This window comes from Vanrija albida, assembly GCF_041260175.1.
Source record: "Vanrija albida strain AlHP1 chromosome Unknown contig_6, whole genome shotgun sequence".
Classification (NCBI taxonomy): domain Eukaryota; kingdom Fungi; phylum Basidiomycota; class Tremellomycetes; order Trichosporonales; family Trichosporonaceae; genus Vanrija; species Vanrija albida.
This window is the reverse complement of record NW_027191425.1, coordinates 40,641-58,222: the sequence shown is the minus strand read 5'-3', so window position 1 is coordinate 58,222 and position 17,582 is coordinate 40,641. Positions and strand designations below refer to the sequence as shown.

The following is a 17,582-nucleotide window of genomic DNA, read 5'->3' as shown; positions in this document are numbered from 1 at the left end:
GACATCGCCTCGGCGCCGAGACGAGCCGCCGCCAATCGGTGGGGCACTCCGGGGCTCGCGCCGAGCAGCTGCTCGAGCCGCGAGACGGCCACACCAGGCGCCACGGGCAAGGCCACACGCTGCTGCGCACCGTAATTCCAATACACATGGCCATGTGGGCGAGGTTAACCTGAGCGCAAGAGTCTTAAAATAACCGCTCGGCACGCTCGTGAGTGGCCAGTTGGTGCTGCGTGCCGCCAGCCATGCCGCTCCCCACTCCCCCGTGCTCGTTTAGCTGCTCCCCGCGGCGCTGCTGGGGGCCACTGCCGCATCAGCTGAGGCGGCTGGCGTCGGACGTATCGGGTTCCGGGGTCGGTGACTTGTTCCCTGCGGGCTGCGGCGAAAGCGTACCACTGGACGACACAGGCTCCACAAGCGACGATACGAAAACACGGAGGACGAGAGGACGGCAGAGGCGGGCAAGATCCCAGAGAGACTGCGCGCGGCGGCAGGAGTGGGCCACGACGCGTCGGTCCAACGGCCCAAGTTTCGGCTGAAGAACACAGGCCACACTAACGAGGGCCCCGCTGTCGCTACCATCGGCTGGCTGGCACGCCGGCGACTAACGCGCTCGTGGGGGCGTTGCTCGCCAACGCCGGCCTTCCCATTGGCCGCGGCTCGCCGAGCGGCGTGGCGAGGCGGGGCTCGGGCGCCACCGAGAAGCTGTGGAGGTGCGAGCGGCTATCGGCGGTTGGGGCGGAGGCTGCTCCGCTTGCGGCGAGCAGGCATACGGTATGCGGCTTGCACCACGTCGCAGCGGCGTGCGTGTGCCGGCGCGCAAGGCATTTCGAATGGCGACGTAGAGTGATTGATGAGCAGTCGCGGGGCAGTAGCGGGTTGGCTCCGTCGCTACCCCACGGAGCCTCGGTTTCGTATCGGCTCGACATCCAGCTCGCCACGACCGTATCATCTTGCAGAACCGCCATCTTGGATCAATCGATATCGATCCCACTCGACCATGCAGTTGACCCTCTCACGCACGCCCATTGCCTCACTGATCAATCAAAGGCCTCGCCCACCGCGCCCTTCGTCATGTGATGGGAGGGTCGTTTATGTCTTGGACGACGACGTCACGAGATCACGAGACCTTGTCCGCCACCTCCACTACGACCTCCCTCCCCGACCCACTACCCAATGGCGAGATGCAGCCCACGCCGTCATTGTCCGCCGCACACGAGCTGCTGAGCGCTACTCGTAACTCAACTCTACAGCATCCAGCGCATCCACAGCCCCAGCACATCCACAGCCCCAGCAACATGTCAGACAGCGACAGCGACTTTGACTCGGTCCCCAAGACCTTCGGCGGCCAGAAGAAGAAGGTCGGCCCCTTCCTCGCCGAGCTGGAGCGCACCTTCAAGCACCAGCCCGAGACGTTCCCGTCCGACCGCGCAAAGGTCATCTTCGCGACATCGCACCTGCGGGGCGGGGCGCTCGAGTGGGCCATGCACCGCGAGGACCACAGCGACTCGTACGACCAGTTTGTCGACGACCTGCGCGCAAAGTATGGCGACCCGGACCCGTGCGCGACGGCCTTCCAGCAGCTCAAGAAGCTCAAGCAGAACAGCACGGCCATCCACTACCGCACCCGCTTTGAGAGCTACGCCAAGGAGGTCGAGTGGAACGACGCCAAGGAGCCGGGCAAGAAGAACAAGTGGTTCTACCGCGGCCTCAACGCCGACGTCAAGGACGCGCTTGTCAACGTCGACTGGGACTGGACCGACGACTATGACAAGTTTGCCGACCAGGTCTGCCGCCTCGACTCGCGCATGCGCCAGAGGCGTCTCAGCCGGTCGGCGGCGTAGCGAGGGCAGGGGAGGTGGGTTGGTAGTGGGGTGCCGGCGCTGACAGCAGCAGGTGCTGCCTCGGAGCACATCACAGAATGAAGCATGGCGTCGGAGAAGAGTCATCGAACAAGGAACCATCACACAGAGTGAAGAAGAATACGTGTCAGAAGTGAGAATGCAGGTTGTGCTGTCGCTTCGTTGGTCGCTGCCGCCGGGAATGGAGACTGCCCCTGGCGGGGCAGTTGTTCGGCAAGCCGCTTGGCTCGGCAGCCTCGTCCATCTCCTCCACCCTGTTGACCACGCCGCGGCATAGTCAGTGAGCAGTGAGACACAGTCATCCAGGATCCGGCCGTTGGGCATGGGCGAGTGGAGAGCGGAGGGCGCCAGTCCGCCGAGACAGGCCTCTCCAGTCGCGACAAGTGGCTCCGGCCGTAGCTTCTTGACGCGACAGTCCCAACGACGCTGTCCAGCCCACGGGCGAGAGTTGTGGGCGAGAGTTGAGCACGAGATTCGGCGCCGTGAGCTCAGCCTTGGGTCTCACAACGCGTCGGCATGGCGAGGGATCAGCCTCCCGCCAGTCACATGCACACCTCCTGCGTGCTTTGTAATCCGCCCTCGCTAGTGTTCTCGGCTCTGCATGCTCTGCCCACGTTCACGTCGGCCCTCGCATTGTCAGACGAGAGCAAGAGCGCGATCGCGATAGGGACGCGGGGGTAAAAAGTAGCCGGGTTCCGCGATGCCGCGATGCCGCGAGCGCCTCGGACTTGGCCTTTTGCTTGTGGCCTGCTCCACGAGCTGCAACAGACCCGACATATATCGTCTCGCAGTCGATGCAGCATACGCCAGAGCAGCGTATATCCGCGTCGTCGCCACCGGCCGCACTTTAACAATCCCCGGAGCTCTTCGCAATGTCGCCGGCGAACCGCTCGGACAGCGGCAGCGCGAGTGACACCTCGCCTCTCGGCACCTCGGGACGGCATGACGCCGAGTACTACACGACGACGCAGGGCGACGGGCGGCCGCTCAAGCGGCTGCGGACGCGCAAGGCGTGCACGCACTGCAAGCAGCGCAAGATCCGCTGCGACTTTGACAGCGCGGCCGTCGGGCACCCGTGCAAGCGGTGCGCGTCGTACGGGCTGCCGTGCGATGTCAACGGCGGCGCCGACCGGGAGAAGCTCGTGAGTGCTTGCCTGCTCGTGGCCCTCTGCTGACGGCTCAGCCGATCCCCCGCTCGCCGCGCCGAGGCAGCGCGTCGCCCCGCCGCCGATCTCCCGCTGGCGACCCGTACGGCTCGATCGACGCGTCGCCGCACGACGAGGAAGAGGGGCCAGCCTACGTCCCGGACGGGACGAGCCGCGAGTTTGTCGTCCACTCGCGCTACCACACGCATATCCGCAGCCGGCGGAGCTCGTCGACGCCCCCGCCGTCGACCGTCTTCGCGCCGATCGCAAAGGTCTCGGGGGAGCAGACGGCGACGGCGCCAGAGTCGAGCCTGTCGGCCACGTCGTGAGTGCGCTCCGCGCTGCGCCGCTGACGATGCCCAGGGGTATCCGGCAGGTCCTCGAGGGCAGGGTATACGGCAGCCACTTTGGCCGGCCAGACCCACGGCTGCTCGGCGCAACGTCCATGTCGGCGTTGCTCACGCCCATCTCGCGCGACGGCAAGCACAGCTCGGCGCTGTTCAGCCACGACATGCGGTACGGCCTGCGGCGGCGCGAGACCATCCTCGAGGAGTCGACCGTGATCTGGTCGTTGAACGGCAGCAGTCCCGTGTGGCGCCTGCCGTCGCACCGGCTGACCCTCCCCATTATCGAGAAGTGTGCGTAGGCTGTGGATCCTGGGTGGCCATGTGCTGACGCCGCCAGTGCTGGATCACTACGCCAAGAACATCTCGCCGATATTCCCCGCGATCATGTACTTTGAAGCGACCAACCTGCGCACGCTGACCGCGTTCCAAATCCTGGCCATGTGCGCGATCGCGTCGCTGTCAAGAACGGTCCCGCAGCCGATCAGCGCGTCGGTCCGCTCGCGGCTGTACCACCTCCTCGAGGCCGTGCCCGGCGGCAGCATCTGGACGTCCAACCAGGCCAATCTGACGGCGCTGCTCGTCATGTCCATGAGCTCGGAGCTGCACGGCATCACCGCGAGCGCGGGTGGGAGTATTGCGTGGCTCCGGACCGGCGTCGCGATCCGCATGGCCCAGGACCTCGGGTACCACCGCAAGATTACAGACTTTGGCGTGTCGGCCTCGCAGCGCAGAGTGCGCAGCCGGCTGTGGGCGCTGTGCATGATGACGGACGCTTGGTACGCGCTGTCATATGGCCAGCCGCTCATGGTCGACGCTACTGCCGTCGACGCCGAGGCGTTCATCCCGCTGCGGAGCGACGAGGAGGAGTCGGGGCCGTGTTGCAACCAGAAGACGGTCTTCTACATGTCGCAGCTTACGACGATCTTGCGGAGAGTTTGTGAGTGGTGCTGGCGGCACCGCAGCTGACACCCCAGTGCGTACCGTCTACGACGTGTCGCATGCGCCATTGGCCATGGCGACGGACGACACGCTGGTCGACATGTGCCGCGACATTGACCACTTCCACGCCAATCTACCCGAGCGCATCGTGCTCCGCCCCGACACAGATGAGAAGAGATACGGCGCGGCAGTCGTCGCGCTTGCTTCCGAGGCCATCGAGGTGCGTCATGGGCGTTGGTGCTGTCTGACCCCCAGTACGTCTTCTACCGCCCGTTCAAGTACCGGCACTCGCTCCCCAAGCACATCGAGTTCCAGGTGACGCCCGAACGCTGGAGCCAGCTCATTGAGCGGTCGCATCGGACAATTGCGTGGATCGCAAAGCACGGGTCCAACCTGCTCGACTCGTGGTTTGTCGTCATGTACTCGATGAGTAGGTGCCGTACCCGCGCGTGTCGCTCACACCACCCAGGCTACAGCGCCCAGATGCACTTCTACAACTATGTCGACTCGAGGGACGCCGCGTCGCTGCACACGCTGCAGACCATCACCGAGATCTTCGACACGTGGGCCTCGGGCCAGGGCGACACGTACGAGGCCACCAGCCTGCGCTACCGCACGAGCGACCTCGTGAGCCAGCTGTACACTGCCGCCGTGGACGGCTGCACCGACACGCGCGTGCAGGCCATGCAGAGCACCCTCAGCACCGTCATCCCGGGCCTGCAGGACCCCCCGCAGCAGGTTCCAGGACTCGACTTTAACACCACCGACCCGCTGAGCGAGCTCTACATGCTCACCGGCACCGACCCCAACCTCATCCACCCGACGGCGACGATGAACGACGACTGGTCGACCCTGCTCAACTTTATGGGCGCCAATGTAGACTTTTCAACAGAGTGTAACTTGTAGCGGAGAGTGTTTGTATCAGATGAACAAGGTGTGGACCGCGCCGGGCAGTTGGGTCCCGAGATGCCGACACCGGAGCTAGGACTGCTCACTCCAAAGGCGCGACTCATACCCGTGGTCCAGCGCACGCAAGGTGAGTGGGACGCGCCGTAATGCAAACCATGATGCATTGGTACATGTCTATGAGGATGATTGTTCGTGAGGTAATGAAGACGGCGCCAAGCTCAAGCTCCCTGGAGCGATCCTGGACAGGTTCGAGCTCCATTGAATAGGAGCGAGCGAGGGCGCCTGATGCGCCTGATGATGCTACGATGTCGATTATAGAGGCGTTAAATGTAAGAACTATTGTCCATGGCCTGCAGCCGGCTGCACGCCACGCAGGGGGTGCCGCTTAGATGCCCCAGACCTTCTGCTGGAACTTGGACGCGTTGGTGGATGGCGTGCAGCGGCCGTCGGCCGACAGCTCCCAGCCACGCTGGCACGACGAGACGACACACTTGGACTGGACACAGGACACGTCGGACGCGCCCTCAATCGCCGTGCAGTCCTGGCCCGCGCCCTCGCCGACACAGCCGCCGCACGACTCGATGTTGGACGTGATGTCGACGCACTCGAAGCGGCCGTTGAAGCCGAGCTCCTCAGAGTCGATGCGGCACGCCTTCATGGTGTTGGGGCAGAGGTTCTTGACAAACTCGGCGTCGCGGCGCTTGACGGCGGACGAGGGGACGACGCACTTGCAGGTAGCGTCGAGCTTGCCGCCCTTGGCGTGGCACGCCCACTGGTCGAGGCAGCCGCACTTGGCCATGCAGGTGCAGTCGGGGTTGACACCGCGGCCGGTGATGGCGCACCACTTGATGAGGACGGCGTCCTTGCACTGGCCGACCTGGGTAGGGGTGGCGGTGGGAGTGGCAGTCACAGTGGTCGAGGGGACGACGGTGGTGGTGGGGCCAGTGCAGATGCACTTGGAGTTGCAGCCCCAGCCCTTCCTCCAGCAGTCGCCGACAATCTTGGGGTCGCCGCAGCCAGAGTTGCCGGGGGTGGTGGGGGTACCGCCGATACAGTTGCAGTTGCCGTCCGTCTTCTGGCCCTTGAGCGAGCAGACAGCGATCTTGTACCAGTCGAAGCAGATGCCAGGGACGCCAGTGGGGGTGGTGGGGGTCGAGGAGGTGGGGGTAGCAGTCTTGGTGGAGGACGTGGGCGCGGGGGTGGTAGGGGCGACCGAGGAGGTGGGGGTAGCCGACTTGGTGCTCGACGTGGGCGCGGGGGTGGTAGGGGCGACCGAGGAGGAGGGACCGGTGCACACGCACTTCTTGTTGCAGCCCCAGCCCTTCTTGTAGCAAGTACCGACGATAGCGGGGTCACCGCAGCCACCGTTACCGGGGGTCACGGGGGTGCCAATGATGCACTTGCAGTTGGCGTCAGTCTTCTTGCCGAAGAGCTCGCAAGTCGCGATCGCGACCCAGTCCTTGCAGACGCTGGCGGGGGCCGAGGTCGTGGGCGCGGCGGTGGTGGGCGCAGGCGTGGTCTTGGTCGTCGTCGTAGGCGCAGGGGTGGTGGTGGGAGCGACCGAGGAGGAGGGGCCAGTGCAGACACACTTCCTGTTGCAGCCCCAGCCCTTCTTGTAGCAGGTGCCGACGATGGCAGGGTCGCCGCAACCATCGTTACCAGGGGTGACGGGGGTTCCGGTGATGCACTTGCAGTTGGCGTCGGTCTTCTTGCCAAGGAGCTCGCAGGTGGCGATAGCGATCCAGTCCTTGCAAGCACCAGCGGGGGACGAGGTCGTGGGCGCGGCAGTGGTGGGGGCAGGGGTGGTGGGCTGAACCGTGGTGGGCTTGACCGTGCTGGTCACAACGGGGGGCTGGGACGACGAGATGGGGGTGCAGACGCACTTGGCGTTGCAGCCCCAGCCCTGCTTGTAGCAGTTGCCGACCTTGGCGGGGTCGCCGCAGCCGTTGTTACCAGGAGTGACGGGCGTGCCACCGATGCAGTTGCAGTTGCCGTCGGTCCTCTGGCCGCGGAGCTCACAGGTGGCGATGGCAACCCAGTTCTGGCATGCGCCGGGGGCGACAGTGGTGGTGACGGCGGGGGCCTTGCTCGTGGTCGTGGGCTTGATGGGCGTGCACACACACTTGGACGAGCATCCCAGCTTCTGCTTGTAACAGTTGCCGACGATGGCCGGGTCACCGCAGCCAGCATTGCCTGGGGTGGTAGGGGCGCCGCTCACACACTGGCAGTTTCCGTCCGTCTTCTTGCCGACCATCTCACAGATCGAGACCTGGATCCAGTTGTTGCAAGTGCCGGTGCTGGGGGGGCGAGTGACCGGAGTGCCGAGACAGTTACCGTAGGGACCACAGGCCTGGCCGTTACTCCAGCACTTGGAGAGGACGACGGGGTCGCGGTACGACGTGTAGGCGCCGACGGGAGGGGTGGGGAGCTGGAAGAAGGGAGGCGAAACACAGTTACAGTTGCCGTCCATGTTCTTGCCGGCGACGAAACACTTGGCGGCCTGGTACATGTCGCATCGGCCGCTAGAGATGAAGGTGCGGGCCTCGAGCTGGCGCGCCGCGATGACATGGGCCTCGGGCTCGCTGCGCTCGGCGATGTTGTTGGCCAGAGCCGCCGGGAGGGCAAAGGCAGCCACGATGAGGGCTGAGAGCTTCATTTTGAAGGAGAAGGATGTCGGGACCAAGGAGAGTGGGCTGCCGTCGAGGGGCAGGTAGTTGGGTAGGAAGAAGGCCGTACGGCGAGTGGAAGCGGCAAAGAAGGGCCTGGGGGAGGATGGGAGAAGAGCCGGGAGGAGGAGCCGGTGAGGATGGGGATGGCACTTGTCCAAGGCCCATGGTCAGTCTTATACTTGCTGCCACCTCGGCCACCTTGACACGCAAAGCGAAGAACGACGGTTCCCCGGCGTCGGTACAGGGGCGATCATCAGTCTCAGGTCGCCATACCGTCAGGCAATGACTGCCCCCGACGATCCCGGTGCGCAGCGTGCTGCTTGTGCTGCTCGGCGTTGCGATCGCGGGCGACAACGATAAACCACTCGGCACATTATTGCGCGCAGTCCCCAGCCCGGGTATGCCCCCCTGGCACAAGCAGCTGCCGGGCCGGGGCACATGCTCCAGACGTGTGGGCCGGCGAGCCCGCACGGCACGGAGGGGGGGCATGTGTTCCCGCGCAGGTGTGATTAGCTGTCCCAGGTACTGATCGTCACGTATGCCGTCATGATAACAGGTTTTCTGGAGGCGGTGGCCCGGGGTTGCCGCCCTGGCAGGTGAGCTCTTAGTCCGGGGATGGGTGCGTCGGCTGGCGAGGGCGACTCAGTGGAGAACTGGGTGTTGACAAAGTCTTGGCCACAGGACGGCGATCAAGCCTGCTGCACTCGAGCAGCCTCCCGGCGGGCCCGGTGCACGGTGGCGTTCATAACCCAGGATGCAGCACGGAGGCGTGCGCAGTATGTGCAGCTGGCGTAGGAGGATGCAGGCGGGAGCAAGGTGGAGTGGAGGCAGGAGGCCAGGAGTACGGGAGACGCCGCCGGGAGGAGGCAAAATTGTCGGCGGGCGGAATGTCTCGGATGCCCTCCTGGGCCGATGGCTCTGGCCCTGATCGTGTCGGTTCCAGTGTTGGTCGTGTGCTCTCGGCTCTACCAACAAGGCGAATCACGTCGGTGTGGATGCAGGAGGTCGTGGTAGAGATCGTAGAGATCTACGTGGGCTTCAGGAACCCGATGCATCAACTTTCCAGTGTTGTGGTTCCCCCGAGCGGCGTGCCGCGTTGGCGAGGTGGTCGGTTTTCACCACCACCGCTGGGTGTCTGTCTCGGCTTTGAAGCCAAGCGTTTGGGAGCAGAAGGCGGAGAGCTATGCATGGGTTTGCACGACTGCATCGTCGCACTGCTAGCTGCTAGAGAGCCGGTTGCCGACGTCAGTCTCACGACCACGGCCACAGGCTCCGGTGAACGCGGCGCAACCAACACCGCGCATCCTCGGGCTTCGGGACGCCACAGTTCGGCCCGCGACGTCGAGGGACGCCACGCGGTGTCTGACACACAGACTCGCTTGAGTGTGCGCGGGAGCACCCAGCGGCTCTCCCACAGCGAGCCAGGACCAGGCCAGCGCTGCCTGCGCCTCGAAAATAGCAGCGGGAGGGCCGGCGGAGCCAAGTGCTGGGTGTGTGAGGGCCTTGGTGCGGTGACGTTCTGCATACGGCGGCCGTGTACATACGTGCTGATGTCAGGAGAGTGGACGCCGCGGTGGGCTGGCTCGCGTGGAGGGTGATGGACCTGGCACTGGTCTGCGTGGCGTCGTTGACGGAGTGGGCATGGCCCTGCCGACAGCCGTTTCCAGCGGATGAAGAATGTCGCGTGCTTGCCATCCCGCGCAAGCGATGGCCCAAGGCGGTAGTAGGTCGGTGTGCAAACGACAGGGCTGAGCATCAGTGTGCTGGGTCCCGGGTGGCATGTGTCGGGTGGCATGGCCCGGATCGGTGGCTGTCGTGAAACCGTTGAGACCACTCGCCCACCCACACCGACTCGTAGCAGCGCAAGCCGCGTCCGGCTGTGGATCCCGAGCAGCTCTCACAACAGTCAATGCGATAGTGGTAGATCTGGATCGATACCAGCAGCCAGGGTAAGTTGTCGCCCCTCGCGCTCGCACCGCTGCTCGCACCACCTCGCTCAAAACCTTCACCCCGACCCCGTCAACATCGGTCGCGTGGCCCAATGGCAAGGCGTATGACTACGACTCTCAGAGCAGTAATCATGAGATTGCGGGTTCGATCCCCGTCGTGGCCTAGCACAGACGTGCAACTCCCGGGCGTGTAGCTCAGTTGGTAGAGCGTGTCATTAGCACGATGGCATCCGCGGATGCGGACTACCTACTTGACAAGGTCTTTGGTTCGATTCCTAACTCGTCCAGCTTTTGCTAGTGCGGGGGGGTGTGGGAGGTGGTTCCAGTCTTTTGTTAACTGGAGAGAAAGAGGGAAAGGCGGCAGTGGGAGGGGCGCGGGGCATGCTGACTGGTGCTGCCTCGGTGTTGATTCCTCCGCCCCCTCTGCCTCCGGCCGCATCGTCCCTCGTCTGACTTCCTCTTGCTCGCTGCCTCTGACGTTTGCTGGTGCGGCGAGGTGGCGCCAGTGTTTTGTGAACCGGAGAGGAAGGGGGGAAGGGGGGAAGAGCGGCAGTGGGAAGGGCGCGGCGAACGCTGGCTGGTGCTGCCTGGGTGTTGAGTCCTCTAAGCCCCTCCTCCTCCTCCCCCGGGGTCGCCTCGTCCCTCACCGCTTGTCCGTCTGCCTCTTGCTCGCTGCCTCTGCTCTGCGCTGGATCAACCTTCAAGGCGGGTCGGTGTGTATAGCAGACGGCGTTGGGGCGGGGAATGAGGAAGAGAGGGGCCAGGTGCCACCTTCACCCACACTGTGCGGGCACTTGACCTCGGCATGGCGTTTGCCTGCTTGGCTGTCTCCCGGCCGACGAGTGAGAACAAAAGGTGCCACACTGAAGCGACCTGGGTCAACTGCTGCCATCCTCGGAGCGGGCTTAATCCGGCTCGGCGGCAGTCCCCCCGCCTCCCCGTCGCCGTTGCGGATCGCTGCCGCCGCATCAAGCTTAACAACCTCGTCGCTGCGCATCTCCTCACGGCGGCCCATGCATACGTGTGTCTCCGACCGCCGAGTCCGACGCTGCCAAAGCCTCCACTCGCATCCGGCGCGCGGGACTGTGCGCAGTTTTCTCGTCGAGTCACTTGGCCATTGCATTTCGGCCGTGCATTTTCACCCCCCCATTTTATCTGATAAGCCGCAATCCTCGGCCGATAACGTTTCGTGCCAAGACGATCAGCAACGCGAGGCTTTCGCCGTGCATCTGGGTTGCTGACAGAGTCTGGGGGTCGTGCAAGTGCCTCTCTGATGCATGCATACTGCCCTCGTTGCATGCATGTCGTCGTGAGCTAGGCTACAAGCGTTTGGGCGCCGTTCCTTGACCGGCTCGCGTGCTGGCTCTGGACTCACGGCTCCCTCCCACTTCGAGACCACTAGCGGCCGAAACACTTCACCGTGTCAAGCACGTCCTTCTCATGGCTTGGCTTCAACACCTGAAGCCTTTGACGTCAGCCATCAACCGCGCGCGCGCCGCGCGAGCCCCCGCGCCCCCGCCCCCGAGCAACCCGAGCGAGCTGCGCAAGTTGCGGATGGCACATTGTCACTTGCGCAGCGGTTGCACCATCTCGGCGTTTACCCCCCTTACCCCCAGGGTGCCAAGACTGGAGATGCGTCTTCTCGAGTGCCTTTTCTCCTCTGCGGTCTCCCCCGCTTCTAGTAGGCGACCGATGCGACTCACCCGTGGACCTCGGCGAGCCCCACCCGCGGCGCCAGCCAGCCTCTGCCTCAGAGCCATGCGCAGCCAGCCATTCACTTGGCTCGGACTCGTCGGAATACCTCTGCGAGGACCATATGCCACTTTACATTGGCTTGGCATCCGGTCACGGCCGTTGAAGGCTCACATGAGCAGATGGCTGCCAGTGCATAAAGAGACCAGGCGCATTCCGCACTCTCCCCACCATCTACCCCTCTCGTCTCGTTTGACCGTCCCTCCGGTTCACCCCACCGATCCCCTCTACCACCATGCTCTTCCAGACTCTTGCCACCCTCGCCGCCGGTGCCTCGCTCGCCTCGGCTGTTGCCATCGAGCCCCGTGCCTCCATCATGGACTTTGACGGCAAGGGCTCGCCCGTCACCTTTGCCTTCCCCGCCGCCCGTGGCTTCATTGCCTCCAAGGCCAAGGACGCCCCCTGCGGTGGTGTCCCCGTTGGCAAGCGTACCCCCTTCCCTCTGAGTAAGTGGCATCAGTGACCGGCCTGGATACATGCTTACACCACCTAGGCGGCGGCGACGTTGCTCTCTCGCAGAAGACCAACATTGACAACCTCAACATCCTCTACACCAAGGACTCGGACCCCTCGCGCTTCCACGCCTTCTCGTCGTACACCCAGACCATCACCAACATTGGCGCCGGCCACTACTGCACCAAGGGCCCCGACTTTGCCCAGATGGGCTTTAAGGCCGGTGACGACGCCACCCTCCTCCTCATCTACCAGCTCGACGGCGAGAAGGGCTACAACTACCACTGTGCCGACGTTTCGCTTGTCGAGTCGGCCGGCTTCAAGGCCCAGTCCGAGTACGTCTGCGGCAACTACACCTCGACCCTCAACGTCGCCTCCAAGGAGGACAGCATGAACATCAACGCCTTTGACGCCGGCACCATGGGCGCCAACCCCCACAAGGGCGACGAGAACATCAACACGTCGTCCAACGTCAACAACTCGGGTGCCAACGCCTCGTCGTCGTCGTCCAAGAAGGACGGCCTTTCGGCTGCTGCTGGCGGTGGTATCGGTGCTGGTGTCACGGTCGCTGTCATCGGCGCTGTCCTCGCTGCCCTCTACGCCGTCGGCCGTCTCCACTTTGGCAAGCGCGACCCCCTTGCTCTCCGCAACACCCAGTCGCAGACCTCGTCCACCCAGGACCTCAAGGAGGTTCGCGTCTAAGCACCATCAGCTTGGACTCGCGATCAGGCATTGGGCTTGAGACGCACCTAATACATACGAAACGGATCAGTAGATATCCGGCGGTTTCAGTAGAACCAATGAATGATTGTCAGAGGCAGTTAGTGGGAGCTGTGTCGAACTCTGCAGATCGGCTGCCGTGATCTAGCGATCGTCGGAGCGTGCCTCCAGCCAATGTTCCCCTTGTGTATCGAGCCGACCGCGAGTCTAGCTCGGTCGAGGCCGCCTTGTCGCGGCGCGTTGGGAGGGTGCTTCAGACCAACAGGGATGCCACGCCGCGGAATGCCACATCGTGGCCGAAGCGCGTGCATGCAGGCTCGTGTTGCACTCGCCTCGCAGTGGTCCCGTGGTCCGCCTTCCGCACCACGCTGCCCAACGCGTCATCGAAGATGGACGACCACTCGATGGTCCACTCCATGGTCCGGCGGTACGTCACTCCGGCGCCGCAACGTCATGCGTTCACTGGACGGCGCCTATGGTGCTCGGCACGTCCTCGGCACCTGGCCAAGATTGAGCACGCGGTGGCAGGGTTGCAGCATGCTACACGGTCCCGGCGTGGCGGTCTACACGGTCCAATGTGTGGAGTGGAGCGAAACAGGGGCGCGGCACTTGAAGGCATGCGGAGGGAGGTCTGGGGGTGCCATTCAAAGTGGAGCCGTCATTCCGTGCGCAGTCGAGGCACCGCGGCACGGACAGTGTCCTCTGCCATCCCGCCGTGCGGTTGTCAAGATGGATGGATGATGACGACGGATGTTTGGATGAGGACTGCGACGAGAGGCCGCCGAATGGCGAAAGATGAGGAGGGGAGGGGAGGAGAGAAAGAGTCATGACATCACGGCCCGAATGATGTCACTGTAAACAGCAGCACCACAGCTCGAGCCTACAGTGCACCACACTGCGGGTGCTGGAGCTCGCTCTCACACTGCGCATCGCTCGATCTCCACGATCTCCACCGTACGCAGTCTCCAGGACTCCGGGAGGCACATGTTGCGCCAGCCCCCCGGCTTCTTTCGAATCGGCGGCCACCCCCCCGCTGAATATAAGACGCTAGACTCGCCGAAACTCCACCCCCAACATCCCCTGTTTGCCTACATCGCTCCGAGAGACACTTCTGGGTGACGAGGCGACATACAAGTGAGTCGGGGAGTGGACGGGTGGTGAGGGAATCGGGCGCGGCGCTTTGGCTGCCACACGATCGCCCCACCCCGGTCGTTCGAGGCAAACTGACACACTGCGCAGTGAATACACACAGCGAGATCAGCGCAAACCCGACCTCTGGGTCCGTCAATGTCCACACGGACAGGCGCGAGCTCGAGGCGGACATCAACCGCAAGGTAGACTTTTTCGGTGTCATCGAGGCCTTCCGCGATGGGTGAGTTGAAGCACATTGCCCGGGATGTAGCTAACAATCACAGCAAGCTTCCCGACAACCGTCAGATCGAGTCGGCTCTGGACTATGCCAAGGGCCACTCGTTTGTAGACGTCAACAAGCTGTCCGAGGACGGCCAGGAGCTCATCTCCGATGTCCGTGACATCATCGGCACGATGCTCGAGATGGTGCAGCGCAACAACGGCGACGAGCTCGTCCAGGAGGCCATCTGGGAGTCGGAGGGCCTCGGCGGACTCGAGATCCACCCCGACACCAAGGGCTCTACCAAGCGCGAGAAGGAGAAGAAGGAGCTCAAGTCGGACGCCGACGAGGCAGGCAAGCACCTCCGCGTTCTCTTCACCCTCTTTGCGACCAACGGCGAGGTGCGCAAGCTCCTCAAGGACCTCGGCCTCCTCGGCCGCGACCTCTTTGCCAACGCAGCGACCAAGGCCGCCGACGCCTCCCGCCCGTCCAAGGAGCAGATGTCGCACGTCGACGAGGCTGCCGAGAAGAACACTTGGGTCAGCCCCGACGGCACCAAGACGGGTCCCAACCAGACACCAACGCTCAACGCCAACCTCCCTGGCGGCGGTCACGTCGACTACAACCCCAAGGAGAACCTCCGGGACGCCCAGGTTAGGGACGGCGAGGGCAACACGTCCTCGGCTGGCCAGGTGGCCGATGCCTACCGCCAGGAGAAGGACAAGGTCAAGGATGCCGCCGACCAGTACGCGCACGGTGGATCCACCTCGGCCGGCTATAACGGCTCGGGACAGGGCCGCGGCGTGACCGACAGCAACACTGCGTACCACAAGAACCTCCCGTCCGCTGGCGAGCTCGCCGACGGAGCCCGTCAGGCCGAGGGCCAGGCGCGTGCCACTGCCAACGATGCCGAGCGCCGCGGTGCTGGCAACGTCGCCGACGATGCGGTCAACGGCCGCGGCGGCCTCAAGGCCCAGTTCAACAAGCACGTGTCCAAGGAGGACCGCGAGAAGGCCGAGCGCCAGTACGACAACTTTAAGCACGACGCCCAGGAGCTGCTCGAGGAAGAGTTCCACGAGGAGCGCCGGGAGCAGTTCATCTACCGCCTCAAGAAGGTCCTCCACGAGGTGCAGCAGCACCAGGACTACAACGACGCCATGTCGTGGCTCCTCGAGGCCGGCCACAAGTACGAGGCGCGTGCCGAGCGCGACATTCAGAACGAGGTCAAGCACAGCGACGCAACGGGCGGTGCCGTCCAGGGCGTGTTTAGCAAGTTTGCCACCATCCTCGAGCGCTTTGCCAACGGCAGGAGCCTCGAGCCCACGCGCAAGTCGATCGACAACCTCTACGACGACGCCAAGAAGGACCCCGAGCTCAAGCAGTTCTGGCGCGACGTCGACCAGTACGTCAACAACGTGCTCCTCGAGCCTGGCTACGTCCTCGAGGACGACGCGGCGAGGGAGGGCAAGGACCTTGAGAAGCGCGCCAAGTCGTACTTCCAGACGGGCAAGTACAAGGACAACTGGGACGCCCTGTGGAACAACTTTGTCACCTTTACCAAGGGCTTCCACGAGGACCCGCTCAACCGCCAGTTTGCCGACGACTGGAAGCGCCTCACCAAGCACCTCGCGTACGACGGACAGGGCAAGCTCGCCGTCAAGCCGCACCTGTGGAACGACATTCGCCACCAGATCCTCCCCTCGCTCATCCGTCACATTGGCTACTTCCCCATCCCGAGGGCCGAGTACACTGACGAGAAGATTGACCTGGTCATTGAGAACCTCATCCTCTCGGGCCCCAACCTGTTCCCCAACATTGTCACGATTGAGAACCACAACTACTTCAAGTTCTCGCCGTTCGACTCGATCAAGGACAAGTCGCACCACCGCTTCCGCATCGGCCTGAGCCAGATCCAGGCCGACATCCGGAACCTCCGCTTCGCCTTCCGCAAGAAGAAGGGCTTCCCCAAGATGAGCGACAGCGGTATCGCCGACGTCGTCATTGCGCGCAACGGTATCTCGGTCGACATTGAGATTGAGACGATTGAGAACCGCAAGGACACGGTGTTCAAGGTCCGCTCGGTCGAGACGTCGATCGACGAGCTCAGCTTCAAGATCCGCGACGCCAAGCACGACCTGCTGTACAAGTTTATCAAGGTTGTCGCCACCGGCGCGATCAAGAAGGCCATCTCCAAGGGCATCGAGGCCGGCATCCGCTCTGGTCTCGAGTACCTCGACGGCGAGCTGGTTCAGATCCGCGCGGCGCTCGACGAGAGCAAGAACGACGACGAGGTTACGCGCACCGAGGCCATCAAGCAGCTGTACAAGCGCAAGAAGGCCGAGGCCGAGAAGGCAGCCGACTCGGTGGATGTCAAGGCCAACGCTGCCGGCGCGCACGGCAAGATCAACGACGGTGCTGCCGCCGGCGGCGAGTTCCACATTGTCGCCAAGAAGGAGGAGTCGGTCCTCCCCGACCTCGTGCAGGACTCGAAGCACTCGATCGTCAACAAGATTGACGTGGCCGAGAAGAAGGCCCACTCGGGCAAGAGCTGGCACTCGCCTGCCTTTAGCATCACCCCGCAGAAGTCTTCTTCTTCGTCCAGGGGCGCGACCGCCGCTGCTGGTGGTGTGAACAACCGCTCGGCTGCTGCCGTGCACCCCGCGTCGCAGGCGCCCACCGCGTCGTCCGGCGCGTCGTCCGGCTCCCAGGCGTACCACCGCACCGCTGACGGAAGCGTCGCGCCCAACATCCCCCCGGCGGGCGCGGGTATCCCGTCCAACAGCCACTCGGGTGCTGGCGTCGCCGCGGCCGCTGGCGCTGTCGGTGCTGCCGGCGCCGCTGGTGTCGGCGCTGCCGCGTACAGCCAGCAGCAGCGCGCCGCCGGCCAGCAGCAGCACGCCCCTGGCCAGCAGCAGCACGCCGCCGGCTCGGCGGGTGCCGCCGGCGTCGACTCGCGCCCCCCTCCCCCCTGGGCGTCGCTGGCATCCAGGGCGTGACGGCGTCTAACGGCGACCACATCCAGCAGCCTGCCCAGCGCTCTTCCAACAGCGATGCCCAGCCCGGCGGCTTCGCCAAGGGCGTGCCCGCGCTCGGCTCGACTCAGCCCTCGGCCGGCCAGTACACGACTGCCCAGCCCTCCGTCGGCGGCCAGCACGCTGCCGGCCAGGCCCCCATTGCCGGCCAGTACGCGTCCGGCCAGCCCGGCGTCCCCGGCGGCCTCGGCAACGCCCTCGACGGCACCGACACGTCTGGCGCCGCCATCGCCAAGGCCGATGCCGTGTACGACCCCTCTAACCTGAGCGACGCCGCGCGCACCCTCCAGGCAGACGCCTCGCGTGCCTTCCAGTCGCCGGTCGACGCCCACATCCAGCAGGTCGGCAACCAGCAGCAGCCCCAGCAGCCCCCCGTTGGCGGCCGCATCTAAGTGACATAGTATAAGTATTAGTGTGCTCCTCGTCTCGATTCGGACCAAGTTTGTAACAGCCCTGT

General features: G+C 64.3%; 4 protein-coding genes and 2 non-coding genes across 6 annotated transcripts; 5 read left to right on the top strand and 1 right to left on the bottom strand.

The window, feature by feature from the left end:
- Positions 1-2,731: 2,731 nt before the first annotated feature.
- Positions 2,732-5,196, top strand: Q8F55_007374 (uncharacterized protein; the record flags this gene model as incomplete). The annotated part of the gene is made up of 7 exons (XM_069355807.1): positions 2,732-3,001; positions 3,043-3,329; positions 3,368-3,642; positions 3,689-4,288; positions 4,326-4,510; positions 4,546-4,720; positions 4,760-5,196. 7 exons carry the CDS (start codon positions 2,732-2,734, stop codon positions 5,194-5,196), a joined length of 2,229 nt encoding a protein of 742 aa, XP_069205648.1.
- Positions 5,197-5,584: 388 nt separating this feature from the next.
- Positions 5,585-7,855, bottom strand: Q8F55_007373 (uncharacterized protein; the record flags this gene model as incomplete). Its single annotated transcript, XM_069355806.1, has 1 exon — positions 5,585-7,855. The coding sequence occupies one exon, from the start codon at positions 7,853-7,855 to the stop codon at positions 5,585-5,587; it is 2,271 nt and encodes a 756-aa protein (XP_069205647.1).
- Positions 7,856-9,895: 2,040 nt separating this feature from the next.
- On the top strand, positions 9,896-9,981 carry Q8F55_007372. Its single transcript has one exon. It is a non-coding gene; the product is annotated as a tRNA-Arg (tRNA).
- Positions 9,982-10,001: 20 nt separating this feature from the next.
- Q8F55_007371 lies at positions 10,002-10,104 on the top strand. The gene has a single exon. It is a non-coding gene; the product is annotated as a tRNA-Ala (tRNA).
- Positions 10,105-11,804: 1,700 nt separating this feature from the next.
- On the top strand, positions 11,805-12,724 carry Q8F55_007370 (uncharacterized protein; the record flags this gene model as incomplete). The annotated part of the gene is made up of 2 exons (XM_069355805.1): positions 11,805-12,015; positions 12,063-12,724. The coding sequence occupies 2 exons, from the start codon at positions 11,805-11,807 to the stop codon at positions 12,722-12,724; spliced, it is 873 nt and encodes a 290-aa protein (XP_069205646.1).
- Positions 12,725-13,158: 434 nt separating this feature from the next.
- Positions 13,159-17,517, top strand: Q8F55_007369 (uncharacterized protein; the record flags this gene model as incomplete). Its single annotated transcript, XM_069355804.1, has 4 exons — positions 13,159-13,169; positions 13,995-14,114; positions 14,158-17,038; positions 17,083-17,517. The coding sequence occupies 4 exons, from the start codon at positions 13,159-13,161 to the stop codon at positions 17,515-17,517; spliced, it is 3,447 nt and encodes a 1,148-aa protein (XP_069205645.1).
- Between the last annotated feature and the right edge of the window lie 65 nt (positions 17,518-17,582).